Source organism: Megachile rotundata, chromosome 10, assembly GCF_050947335.1.
Source record: "Megachile rotundata isolate GNS110a chromosome 10, iyMegRotu1, whole genome shotgun sequence".
Classification (NCBI taxonomy): Eukaryota; Metazoa; Arthropoda; class Insecta; order Hymenoptera; family Megachilidae; genus Megachile; species Megachile rotundata.
Genome location: NC_134992.1, coordinates 8,338,482 through 8,353,158, shown reverse-complemented (window position 1 = coordinate 8,353,158; position 14,677 = coordinate 8,338,482). Strand labels below are relative to the sequence as shown.

Here is a 14,677-nt window from a genome sequence, read left to right as displayed (position 1 = left end):
ACGCATTCCCTTCAATCATTCGTTACGGTCGTCCGTCGAACGAAGTCCCGCGAAATAATCACTCATTCGCGTCTTTCATTGGTTGTCGCGTGATATGTAGTCGCATAATGCGTTCGTGTTCAATTGAAAACGCGGATCGCGTCGAAGGGAACCGGGATTCGAGTCATTCATTCGAATCGTTCGGTTGTACGCGAGCTAACGCGGACACGTTCTCTCTGTTTCCAGCGAGCTCGTTTCATTTTTTTTCTTCTCTCGGCGGAATAAACACCGACATGGACAGACTGAAACAGAGAGAGGGAGAAAGGGACACGCGTGTACCAGGATACAGGGATAAAAGGATCCTTTGTTGCGACGCAGTTCGTTCGTCCTTCTACAGGAGACACGCAATTCGATGCCCCTTTTCTATCGCGCGTTCCTTTTTCCCTCTTCGACCCTTTTTTTCACGACCAATCGCAGGGGGGAATGGAAAGGAGAATTACGTACTGTTATGCCTTCTAATTAATCGATATCCGGTTTTTCTGTAACTGAAAGGGATTACGCACTTCTGGACGGCGTTTTGACTCTTCGGGAGGAGTTTGAAAACGGATTTGAAATTTTTTATGTGAATTTTATTTTAGAGTTTGTAGCGAAGTACGTTCTATATCGAAAATATTTTTGATTTGAAATTATTCGATTGTACATCGAAATTCTGCTTCATTCGAAATTATTCGAATCAATATTAAAATTATATTTTATTTAAAATTATTCGACTTGATATCAAGATTATTTGATTTTATATTGAAATTACATTTGAAATTATTTGACTCCATATCGAAATTATTTTTGCTTCGATATTATTCGATTGTACATTAAAATTATGCTTCAAATCTTATGTTAAATAAGATACTCAAATATCATATTAAATGTTGAGCAAGTTTTATAAGAAGTAGTTGCAGAAAGTAGCTTTATAAAATTTGTTTATAATCCAGTTGTTCATTGCAACGATTAAAGATGCGTTTTTTCTAAATTATTGCACTTGGTCTGACTATGTACTGTTTCATACTACTGATCAAGTTTTTACTTGCAAATAACACTTCTATTAACACAGTACTTCTGTACAGTATGTCTACAAATTAAGTATAAAATATTTTCATTGATTATTATAATTAAAGGTGATTCTTAAATATTTGCCTGATTGAGGTCTGACCATATACTGTCACATACTACTTAATATCTTCCTGATCAGCTAAATCAGACCCTTAGAACTATATTTATTTAAACCTGCATATCATAAATATTTATCAGGCAACATTTCATAACATCAATCAAAACTTCAAAAATATTTACATCTTGTCCGACTATTCACTGATTCATACTACTTACACCGCGCAGAAAGTTCTCAAACAAAGAATCAAGTATTCTACCTCGTAATTTAAGTTTCCACAATTTTCTTTGAACACAATTTCCCGTTCATCGATTACTATAACTCTGCTCGAAAGCCGGCAAAAAGGAGCAACCGAGTGAAAATTATTTCCATAATTCTTTTGAACCGCCCTTAAGCGTATTACCGTTTCTCTCCGGTTTTTCAAAACCTAAATAATCGCGAGCGTCTCGTTCGTAGGAAAGTTTGCACGTAATAAGACCGTTTGCTCCATCCAAAGATTATTACGCTTTTGGTTCGTACGATCGTGAAAGGGCGGATTAAGGAACACACAAACGAACGACGGGAAGAAACGCTCGTTAAGAAGATCGCAGACCTCATAATTTATTCCCCATAAACTGGAACGTAGGCAAGTACGTTTACTGAACTGGCAATGCGATTAATTCATATTAACGTCGTAATATCGACCAATGTGTACGATCTAGAGAACGTGAATGAACCGCTATGCTCATCGGACTACTCCTTTTACTTCCGTTCGGTTTTCGTATTTCCCTTCAATTAGTCATGCCGAAACGGCTCGAGAGGATAAAACGAACGAAATTATTTGCTGGTGATCTTTCGTACAAACATTCTGCTTCCGTTCGGTTAGGAAAGAGCAATCTCGGTCCGGTGTAACTTACGGACCTTACCAACGCAAATTATCGCGAATGAAATAGTGGTAATGTGGAGAACGTATGGTTATGTTAAATGGGTATAGTAGGTCATGTTATTGAAGGTGAAGATTTTTGGACTTTCTTGGACTTAATTAGTTTAATGTGATTCGGATGCAATGAAGGATTTTGGGGAAAATTTATTGTGGAAATTCATAATTTTATATATTTGGAATTTTTTAATATTTAGAATTTTAGAAGTTATGATCTTTTAATTTGAAATTTATAGATTTTCAAATTTCCCATGATTTCTGTTCCCAAATTTTTTACTTTTCCGTGATCTCAATATACAAGTATTTAATTTTCTCAAGTTTCCAATTTGCAAATTTTCAGTATTCCTAAATTTCCATATTTCCAATTACCAATCACCACTTCCCACATTTTCAATTTTCCAAATTTTCAATGTCCCAGTTTCCAATTTTTCAACTTCCCAATTTACCAATTTTCCAACTTTCCAGTTTCTCCATTTTCCAATTTTCCAATTTAAAATTTTCAAATGTTTAGGTTATAAAATTCTCAATTTTTCTATGATTTCAATTCTTAAATTTTCAATTTTCCCAAGTTTCAAATTTTCAAATTTAAAAGTTTTATAACATTTAAATTATCAGAAGATGAACCTTAAATTTAATACAATATGTCTACATATTGATCAGTGTTTTGATCCTCTGGGTGGCCCATGTTTTTCCTCAATAATTTTCCTTCAAATCCTATTTTTGCAAAGGCAAATCTTATTCAGAATCACGTCAGCTGCATTCAGAGACCTATAGTTGTGATACACCCTGTGTACACAAGTGCTGTATTGATATTTGTACAACTAAAGATGTGATGAGTAGAATGAAAGCTTCTGAATTGAAGTGGTCAATGAAATAAGATAGTACATGGTCAGACTAAAGCCAATAAATAACCAAAAATCTACTCAATCTCAATAACCACAGAAGTATTATAAACCCAGTTATGGATCTTATATTACATGTGAATAACCTCACCTAAACAAGTGATCAGTGAAATAAGGCAGCACATAATCAGACCAAAGCCAATAAATAACCAAAAATCTACTCAATCTCAATAACCACAGAAGTATCATAAAAGTTTTGCATCTAACATAGCATGTAACTATCTAACATAGAAGTATTTCTTTAAACCTCTTCAAATCCTCAAAGTCGCCCATTAACCCATAATTCATTCTGAATCCAAGGATAAGAGGGCGTCAGTAACCTTCGCGAGTAACGAATTAACGTTAAACAATCCTTCAACCTTAGATTATACGGCGTTCGCATAAATCTCTCATGGATTCGCCATAAATTCTTCCGTTCAGCCCGAAGATTGACGCCGGTGGCGTATCCACGAAGACACAGTGTGTGCAGGGTCGTTGAAAAATACATTTCGAGGCGCGAAGCATCGTTTACGATGCCAACGAAATCCGACAGGTATAAATGCGCGCATATCCTGGATGCTGGGCGAGAAGGAAATGGAATCCATAGAGTATGCAGCTCTGTATCGGTGAAGGAAACTTTTCTGCGATGATTTCGCGAATATCTGCCACGGCTTTGGCTCGCGTTTAACGTTCGACTCTCGCACTATTTCTGTCCTCTCGTAGCTCCTTTACTTTTTCTTCTTTTAATCCGAGCGCGAACAAATCAACCGAAAGGGAATCGATATCCATCTTCGACCGAGCACGATTATTGCCTCGCGATGATAAATCGCGATCGCTGTTAATGCTTTTGTTTGCCAGGAGGAAATCGAATCCATCGTGGCGCTATTTATTGAACGAATTTCTGGCAACGTGTTCTTTTTTCCTCGGATAACGAATTACGTTTACCGACATTGCAATTTCTGTGTAATTATTACTTGATTACTTTTCGAGAGTTAGGGGAGTTAGGATTCTGCTGCTAATAATATTGCTGAAGTATATTCCAGAACATAAGACGATCATTCAACTAAAGAATTGGTGAAGTGATCAAGAGTCCTGCATCGTACTTTCTGAATACTTTTTTGTCCCAGGTTCGAGCCCGCTGAACTTTCTTTTTTTCTACGTTATGTTTTTCAATTTTGTTCTTTTGTGATAATTTAAATAATTTTTTCTGTAATAATTTAGTTTTGTAATGATACAGCAGACTCTTTATCTTTAACCGATTCAATCGCAGTGTCTTTCTTCTCCTTTCGTTATTCCCTGTTCAAATCCTACCGTCAATTAAACCAGTAAACGTAGACCAAATTATACCGTGTTTGGTCTCATTTTAATCGGAAAAATGTCAAGAATTAATTGGTAAAAGTTTGAAAACGAAAAAGTGAAAAATAAAAAAGTTTTATATTTGCATTGGTATAGTCTCACGGATATACTGGAACCGCGGATCATGTTACATTTCTCGGCGCGCGAGCTTCACGGTGTCGCGAGGGGTCTCCCCCCCACTGGTCATTTTTTCGCGCGTATCGCGGGGGCCGCGGATCGCGAACTAAGCACCGCGACCGCTAGGTGGCCAGCTGCGAATCGTTTTTCTCGTAATTATAATGGGCCCCCGCGCCTATAATAAAGGACCGCGAGAAGGAGACGACGGCATGTTTCCGATTCACGTATATGGTCTTTACCTATACGTTGAAAGCGGAAGCATGCTCACATTTTTATGTTAGGGGATAGCAAGTTGGTTTCATACCCGCGCCCCTAAGTGTCCCATTTTGGGAACCTTTATTAATGATCCCATTTTTGAGAAGCAGTTCGCTGCTGACCACCGATGACACACGCTATGCCCCCCCGCCCTGATAGGTGCTCGCCATGGTGACATCCCGATGGAAGCTTCCGTCCCAGACCCAATAGGTGCCCCAACCCCTGAATGCCTCACACACTACACTGAATATCCCAGACCCTGAAGTGCCCTGACCCCTGAACACACCCATACCTCAAAAATGCCACACACTACTAGGTATCCAAGAGCTAGTGGAGTGCCCCATACCCCCAAAATACCACACACTAATTGTCCAAAATTCGGTGGAGCTTCCAAGGACTCCTGAATGCGTCACATCCCTAAATGCCCCACACCATAAATTGACAAATATTATTACACGTATTAAATACTATTGTAAATGTATACTATTAATTGCAGATATTTTATATCCTGTGAATATAGAAATGTTTAACAATTATTTAAAAACACTCTGAATCTATATTAATATTATTACAAAAGAATATGTAATAGGAAAAAAAATTAAAAACATAACGTGGAATAAACCAATGATGATTTTGAAAAACATAACGTGTAAGAAAGAATGACGTAAGCAATTTTTTCATATACCAATCAGCATCGCTATTTTTATCTCTAATTAATTCGACGACACTCGAACTACCTTGCATTTTCCCTGTAATTTAATTCCTGCAACTTCGTTTCGCGTTCAATAGACTCTCAGAAAATGATTACCGTCGGCCGATCAATAAATCGGTATTCCGATGTTAATTCACGAAACCCTTTTGAATTTTTCAGCCACCGGTTTCGTGCATAACTTTATGCAGACCGCAAATCCATTTGATGCCGGTGCATTCGTGTGTGGTCACGTAACGACGTAAATCCTCGCGGACGAAACCGCCGGGGATTTTTGCAAATTGCCAATCATTGATCGCGGTAAAGCAGATTGTCCATCGACCAAGTGAACGCTGCTTTCTCTCCAATGTTGTTTTCGCTTCTAATTCTTGATACATTTGGGAGAACTCGGAAAGAAAAATAATTCGTAATTTCCACACTATTTGATAAAACGCTATATTTAAATTATTTATGATAATTTTATTGTAACATTATTAAATCTAAATTTCTAAGTTAATGTTGATTAATAATTTTTATAAATTATTTTATATTAGTAATTATATAATTATAATATATAGTTAGTAATTACAACTTTTACAAAGAATACAATTGAATTTAGGTATAGCAGGAATTTATCTAGTATGCTCTTATACGACGTCATAACGCTATACTGATTTTTTAGTAGTGTAAACTGTCTCCAAGATATTAGACAGAAATAGAATGGTTATGACAACTTTTACAATGAACAAAATTGAATTTAGGTACAGCAGGAATTTATCCAGTATGTCCTTATATGAGGACCGACAGTTTAAATTAAAAAATTATCAATTTTTACATCTAACGTTCTGAATATCTAAATCAATATTTTTATCATTTACATAAATCTTTTTAAAATTTATTAACACATACATAATTTTCTTCAGGTCACTTATTATTTAAATTTGCTAAAGAAGAAGATTTGTTTTTATTAAAGAAAAAATAATAAAGGACGATGTTAAGATCGAACAGTTTTCGTTTTATTAATAAAAGTTGTCACGTGCACATACGACGGCTTAAATTATTTTTCATGACGCGTATTCCTTATTCGTTTGCCAAACTTTCGCAACGATCAGCAGATAACCACGATATTTTACCGATCCTCCATAACCAGCCCCGTCATCTTATCGTACCTTTTCTTGAATTGCACCGATGCACTCGGCATCGAGTTATGCACCGTCAGCAACGGCTCGTATTTCACCAGAACCCTTGCTAAATTTTATATAAATCGCCGATTCCTCCTCAAGAATTATCGCGTCGATATTATACCGAAATCGCGATCGATTTCATGGACATTTGTCATGGATTCATGGATATGAACTCGACTGTAGGGGAAATTTTTTAAATTCGGACGTTTGGGAGGTTTTATATTTAGAGTTATGGTAGCTTTGAATTTTGGAAGGTGAGTTGGGAAGTTGGGAGTTTGGAAATTAGGGGATTTGGTGATTTAGAAATTTGGGAAGTAAGTAATTTGGTAATTTGGGAATTTGGGAATTTGCTAATTTGGCAATTTGGAAATTTGGTAATTTGGTAGTTTGATGATTTAGAAATTTGGGAAGTAGGTGATTTGATGATTTAGAAGTTTGGAAATTTGGTAATTTGGTAATTTAGGAATTTGGGAATTTGGGAATTTGGGAATTTGGGAATTTGGGAATTTGGGAATTTGGTAATTTAGGAATTTGGGAATTTGGGAATTTGGGAATTTGGGAATTTGGGAATTTGGTAATTTGGGAATTTGGGAATTTGGGAATTTGGGAATTTGGGAATTTGGGAATTTGGTAATTTCGAAATTTGGTAGTTGGATGATTTGGAAGTTTGGGAAGTAGGTAATTTGGTAATTTAGGAATTTGGAAATTAGGTGATTTGAGGATTTAGAAGTTTGGGAAGTAGGTATTTTGGTAATTTAGAAATTTGAAAATTTGGTAGTTGGATGATTTAAAAATTTGGAAATTAGGTAATTTGGCAATTTACTAATTTGGTGATTTAGAAATTCACAGCGTAGGCAATTTGATAATTTAAAAATTAGAAAATTTATAAATTGGGTAACTAAGAATTCTGTCCCTTGAAAAATTCAAATTTTGTTAATTTGGTCATTTGAAAAATTAGGGGTGGAACCTAAAAATTTATAAATTCTGTAGAAATATAAAAATCCAGAAATATATAACCATAGAAACATAGAGCTATACAAACGTAGAATTATAGAAAAATAAAACCATAAAAACATACAACTACAAAACCCTATTCCTATAAAAAAATAACATTACAAAAGAACCATAAAACCATAGAAAAGTTGGCATATAAAAGAACAGAGAAATACAAAAATATAAAAACGCAGAAACAAAAATATGAAACCATAAAAATATAAAAATGCAGCTATCAATGCCCGCAAGCGTCCGCCATTTGCACGTCCCTGTAACGTGCTCTGGTTATCCGCCACCGATAAATTATGAACACCTAAAGAACCAGCGCAGCCGTGATTAATATTTGAAAGATTTTAAGCATTCACGACAGCATCATTGATGTCGCGGTAATTGTTTTAAAATTCACGTTATTTTTGCAACCACGTTATTACGCTCGGGAAAATCACGCACTTACGCTTGCTCGTACGCTCGTTATCACTTATTCATTTACAATCAATTTATCTGCTTATGAATGTTTCGTTTGGCGAACGTGCAGCTCCCCTAAATATGCAATGAATATTTATACGTTGTCTGCCGCAGGAATACAGTACTTTCGTCAAAGTGTGCGTGTCTCGTCCAACAGCTTTTTCCTTCAGGTGTCGTTAAAACGGACAATTTCCGGAATAGCGAATTCTGTTCGAAATAAAAATTTAATAGTGTAATAATATCGATAATTAAACGCGAACAGAATTCCATTTAGGTTTAGAGTTTATTTAGTTTGTTACATGCTGTAAAGGGTGATTATTTAGAGTTTTTATTGACAGCATTTGTGGTATTGATTCTTTTCACAAAGGGACATAATTCTTCAAAGTGAAGAGAACTTCATTTTAACAATTCATGTCTTGGTTAATGTAGTTTATAATAGTTGATGATTTCAATAGATATGTCAGAAAGTGCTGTAATTAATAAGTATGCCATGAACTTGAAGTATGCAATTCGTGTTTATATAATTTGCTCATGAACGCTTAAAGCCATCACTACATAATATCAGATAAAATCACGTGACACAATAATCTTCTAATATCAGCAATATGACAGTCTTATCAAATTACTTCTTGATTCAAGAGAGTATTACTAAAAAGATATAATAAGTACATCAGTAAAATACTTCAAAATAAAACAAACAAAATGTCTGAAACCCAGAAACAAAATGGCGGCTCATATCTTGTCACATTGAACCAAGTGAAGAAACCTCTTGAGTTTAGAAGGTTAATGTCTAACACTCTCAAGTTTAACAAACTCTCAACTGTTTAATTCTCTAAAATTCAAGTTCATCCACTATCTCGCTTAAGAAAAAGGAAGATCAATGTCCCTCGGCCATTTTCCCGAAGATTAATCCGATCAAATATGGCGGGCGAGAAAATTCGCGAGCCCGATGATTCATAGGATTCGCGACGTATCTCAATCCATTCTCCGCTCTCTGTATGGGTCTCTTTCACCCTTCCCGTCTATCCGTGCCTCGGAACGTGTACATTTGCCAGAAGCTCGCGTGATATTGCAGCCGAAGCGAGGAATCGCGCGCCTCCTCCACGCTCTATGGACTGCCGAAGAATCGTGATTTACGAAGCGAACACGCCAGAATATTTCTCGCATTGTCCACGTTCGGGCGATAAATCAAGTTGCGCCGCCGATGGCCATGGTGGTGGTGCACGGGGGTGGCAGGACCGGGTGCCGCGCTTTTGTAACAAAGTGCACGTCGTTAGCGATTTATGCGCTATATCGCTGGCAAACGCTGCCAAGAGCAGCGGGAGACGAAACTATCGCTCCTTTCGCCGAGGGGATTCTTCCTGGTAACTACTATGGCTCCGCCCATGTTCAAATTAATCTGGATGAATTAACGCGACCCGAATCCCTCGCCTCTTTGTTCAGGAAGCTGCGACTATTTGGAGGAAGACGTTCAAAGAAAATGTTAGGTTTTTTAACTTACGCTGGAGCCATTTGAGGAAGATGCAGAAGAGATATTTAACGTGTTGAAAGAAAATGTTAGGTTAGGTTAGGTTAGGACTGTTTTTAAAGTACTCACAAGCTGGGGCTGTTTGAAGGAAGAGGAAAAAGTGCCAAGTAGCTGAGAAAACATTTAGGACCGTTTTTAAGTTACTCACAAATTGAGGATATTTGAGGAAGATTAAGAAGACAAGGTATTTAACTTGTTATTGAGAAAATATTTAAGGACTGTTTTTAAGTTACGTACAAGCTGAGACTATTTGGGGAAGAAGAAGAAAAGGTATTTAATATGTTGTGAAAAAATTTCAGGACCGTTTTAAGTAACTCGCATGCTGGTTCTATTTGAAGGAAGAAGAGAAGCTATTTAACACATTGTTCGAAAGAAATGTTAGGACTGTTTTTAAATTGTCTGGAAGCTGGGACTATTTACAGGAAGAGAAGACATTTAATGCGTCGTTGAAAGAAAATTCTATAACCAAGTTTAAATTATTTGCAAACAAGGTATTTGGAAGAACAAGAGAAGGCATGTAACGCGTTGGTGAAAAGAAATGTTGGGGCTTTTTAAATTATTTGCAAGCTGAGGCTAATTGGTGAAAAATAAAGAGAAGGAATTTAACACGTTGTTGAGAAGAAATGTCAAGACTGTTTTTACGTTACCCACAAGCGGGGACTATTTACAAGAAGAGAAGTTTTTAGCACGTTGGAAAGAAATATTAAGACTGTTTTCGAATTATCTGCAAGCAGGGAGTATTTAGAGAAGTAAAAGAGAATGTTAAGGTTACATCTAAATTATTTGCGAATGGAGAGTATTTAGAGGAAGCACGTTAAAAGGAAATGTTAAGACTTAAATTATCTTGAAGTTGCTTTAAGGAAGAGAAAGAATTTTGAAATCGTTTATAAATTATCTGGAAGACTATTTAGGGAAAGAACAGGAAGAAATATGTTGTGGAAAGGTTAGGTTTTTAAGCAAGGTATTTAGAGGAAGAAGTACGTTAGGGGCGTTTTAAATTACCGCGCCATTTTGTTGCCTCGAGTCGCAGCCATGAGAGGCAAAATTTCTTTTTATCTTCGCAAATTACATGTAATACGATTTAACTGATATTTTCGAATTTTCTTGAATAAGTTGATAGAATTTACTATGAAATGAATTAAAAAGATTTAATAGAAAATAACAATTTTTGATGATATGTGAAAGAGTATAAATATGAACATATGTATTCATATATGCACTTATGTTTACTGTGCATAGAATGAATGAAATATTGTTGTCTGACAAAATTTATAGCCTGTTAATTATATCAAGAAATATTTTTGACGAATTATAGTGGAACAGACTCTTTGTTTATATTTTTTAAGCTATTATTATTGCATATACGTTTATTGAGATTTTTCGAGGTCCACATATGTTTTTTAACGTTGTATGGCATTTTATTTGTCAAAATTTTGGTGTATGTTGTAAAATATATTAAATATAGTACAACATGTTGTATATATTATATATATTGCATGCAATATATTGTGTAACAATAAACTCATTATTAATAACAATAAACGTGTGTATAATAATAAAATGTGTATGTACATTCCTTAGATATTCAATACGTCACCATTTAATTTTAAAAACGGAATCATGTTACGACTGCAAGTATAACGCAAATCAGATTTATAGAATAATCTTGCAATAATCTGAAGCATAATCTTGAATCGAGTTGTTGAAAGCCGAGAGATAATTTGATTTATGAAAGACCTCGTTTCCAATGAAAATTGAGTTTGAGGATAACGAGCTTTGGCAAAATTGCTCCAAATAAATGAAGATATTAATATATCCTTCAATTTAAATATGTTCGAGATGGATTTATAAGCTTCTGACTTAAAGAAATTTTCAGGAATTCCTTTGATGCTTGTATGAAAATAATAAATTGCGATAACGAATGAAAGAGGAGAGCTTGATAAGATTAGCGACGATTCTTGTAAAAAAATTATTAGATTAAGAGATCTTTTGTCGTCTTTGATTTCATTAGTAAAATAGTCTTCTCAAACAGCTCTAATATGTTGATTTAGTCACTTTAGTTGATTCTAAATCAAGTTGAACAGTAAATAGAACTTTAATAGAATAGAATAGAATTACTATGGTAAATTACATTAAGTAAAAATAAGCACAGTAGAATTAATTATTTTTTTAAAATTAAATATTTTTATAAAATTACTTACTTAATATTGTATCTCTACTGAACACAGTTCTATGAAAGACAATAATGAAAGAAAATTAAAAAGAAACAGCACAATATTTATTATAAATGAGTGCAAAAATAAATTAAGGATTTTGAAAAAAAAATTTGTAAAATTTTTTTAAACAAAAGGTAAAAAATGTTCAACCCATTCTCATAAAATTTATCTTCAAATCATACGAACTTATTATTTTGTAAAATTATAGAAATTATAGAAAAATATATATTTTTCTAACACCTGCAATAATTTGCAAATAAATTCAGTTACGGTCCTTAAATATTCTCAAGAATCATACAGTGGTTGTATGATAGATTTGGAAAACCAGATGTCACACGTAACCGTAGAATATATCTAAGGAAAAGTTAATATAACTCGACAGCTAATATAACTCGGTCTGTTCCTTGCGATTAAAGTCCGCAAAATGTATTCGTGGAGAAGAGAGAGCACGTGAGATATAGCCGAATCGAGATCCCTTTCAAAGTACATAAATCATTGAAGTCCTGTTCGTATTCTACAGCTCTTCGAATACCCACATTATTTAACGTTATATCATTGCCATTATTCAACATTTGATACGGTTATGAATCGTGAATCATGAAAAAGAAGATATGTATCCTCGTTATTTACCCTTGTCGCCATTTTTACTATCACTTCTGCGATCTTTGTCAGGGTGGTGAAAATGAAAGGATTCGAATACAACAATTTTTAGATTTCTAATTTTTCATAGTTTCAAATTCTCAAATTTCTAAATTTTTTAATTTTCAAACCTCCAAATTTCCAAACTTCCAAATTTTCAAGCTTCCAAATTTCCAAAGCTTCCAAATTTCCAAAGCTTCCAAATTTTCAAGCTTCCAAATTTCCAAGCTTCCAAATTTTCAAGCCTCCAAACTTCTAAGCTTCCAAATTCCCAAGCTTCCAAATTCTCAAATTTCCAAATTTCCAAATTGCCAAATTTCCAAATTTCCCAATTTCCAAATTCCCAAATTTTCAAATTCCTAAATCTCCAAATTCCCAAATCTCCAAATTGCCAAATCTTCAAATTCCCAAATTCCCAAATTCCCAAATTCCCAAATTCCCAAATCTCCAAATTCCCAAATCTCCAAATTCCCAAATCTCCAAATTCCCAAATCTCCAAATTCCCAAATCTCCAAATTCCCAAATTCCCAAATTCCCAAATTCCCAAATTCCTAAATTCCTAAATTCCCAAATCCCCAAATTCCTAAATTCCCAAATCCCCAAATCCCCAAATCCCCAAATCCCCAAATCCCTAAATTCCCATATTCCCAAATGTCCAAATTTCCAAATTTCCAAATTTCCAAATCTCCAAATTCCCAAATTCCCAAATTTCCAAAATCCAATTTCTGAAGCTCCCAAATTTTCAAATCCCCAACTCCCCACAATTCCAAACTACCACTTACCAATTAAATTTAAAGAGTAATAAATAATACTATTCTTCCCACAACCCACTAATTGAGACATCTTCCGAATACTACGAATTGTTAATACGTGTCGATATATTGATTCCTGATAAATTGTTAGGTTGCACCACACGAAATTACCGATATTTAATTAACTGACAAGTGACTCGAAGAATTTAATCAATGTAAAAACTCCGTATAATTTCTAGGCGGAATTTATAATTTAATGCCACGCAGATGAACGATTAATACCACTGATGTTAATTAAGTTTGTGGTTATAAATTTATCTTGTATAATACTTTAAATTACTAAGAACGGTTGTACACATTTCATGAAACACTTACCAGTCGTTCTTTTCTGTATAATCTTTTCCTCGATGAGTGCCCTTACACTGACAGATGCAGTTTGCAGCGGTGGTCCAACAACCTCCTTCTTTTCACTCTTTTTGTTCTCAGCATCCTGAAACAACCACAATCATTTCCAAAAAATGTTCAAATGTTCTATAAAACTGCACTAAAATACTACATATTTTGTGAATTTTTGAAAAATGGAAATTATCAAAGTTAAAGTACATCTTTGGTAAAATGATTTAATCATGAAAAACTTCATTCCAATGTACTCGAAGACAGCATTGTCACACATTACAGTGCTGTTTAGGCGTAATTCTGCCGTACAGAGAAGCAGTAAAGTTCAGCCTAGAGTTAAAGGGCTGCCTACTTCATCTTGAACCCTATGTGACCATCACACATTCCTCGAAACGTTTGCCTTGTCCTTGCTTTTTTAGCTCATTTGTTGTAAATGACCAATAGTTCCTACCACCGAAAGTGAGTCTAGATATCCACTTTTTATTCTGACCAACTGGGGCCTTTCATAGTCTATTTAGACCCCTGGATCAACCTTCCATACGCTAACTCCTGGGTTGTCTACATATGATGGCTTTCAGGTCAACCCAAGGTCAGAAACGAAAATACTTGGAATATTTCGTATTACTATCACTCACCGATATTTCTCATTCATACGTTAACATCTCGTGTTCAATATGACTTCCATTAGCTAGAATAAACTTTTCTGCTGCATGCAATATGCTTTTGGTGGCTTTTATTGTTGTTTCAGATATGGATGCACAGGCTGTTATTTTTCGTTTCGAATCTTTGCAGAGCAGTGTATTGTAATTTATATTGTATTTAATGTTTTTTGAAATGTAATGCTACATATTTTGTCATATGAAAGAGTTTAACTGATTGTAAGTACACAGTGATTTTCATGTAAAAATGTAACTAAAAAATCCAAATTCCGCAATTGTACAAATTATAAAAATTCAAAAATTAGTAAAATTCAAAGACTTATATAATGATGCAAAAAGATACATAACACTTTAATTAAAATAAAGCTTATCTTTCTTTCTAAAAAATATTAAGACTGCAATAAATTTATATGCACTTTCATATTGTTCGTAAAATCCACTATAATTTTTTATGGTTCAACCGAGTAAGAGGTAATAATATACGA

At 34.6% G+C, this 14,677-nt stretch overlaps 1 protein-coding gene across 11 annotated transcripts in view; it reads right to left on the bottom strand.

Annotated features, from left to right (window-relative positions):
* The window catches only part of LOC100876992 (uncharacterized), a 514,205-nt gene that overhangs the window by 18,917 nt on the left and 480,611 nt on the right, over nucleotides 1-14,677 (bottom strand). For all 11 annotated transcript variants that reach the window (XR_013039710.1, XR_013039711.1, XM_076536597.1 and 8 more), the window contains one exon: nucleotides 13,513-13,627. Coding sequence is in view for 9 of the 11 variants with exons in the window: in XM_076536597.1 (XP_076392712.1) it covers nucleotides 13,513-13,627 (115 nt within the window). In the remaining 2 variants the exon portion in view is untranslated. The remainder of the gene's footprint in view (nucleotides 1-13,512; nucleotides 13,628-14,677) is intronic.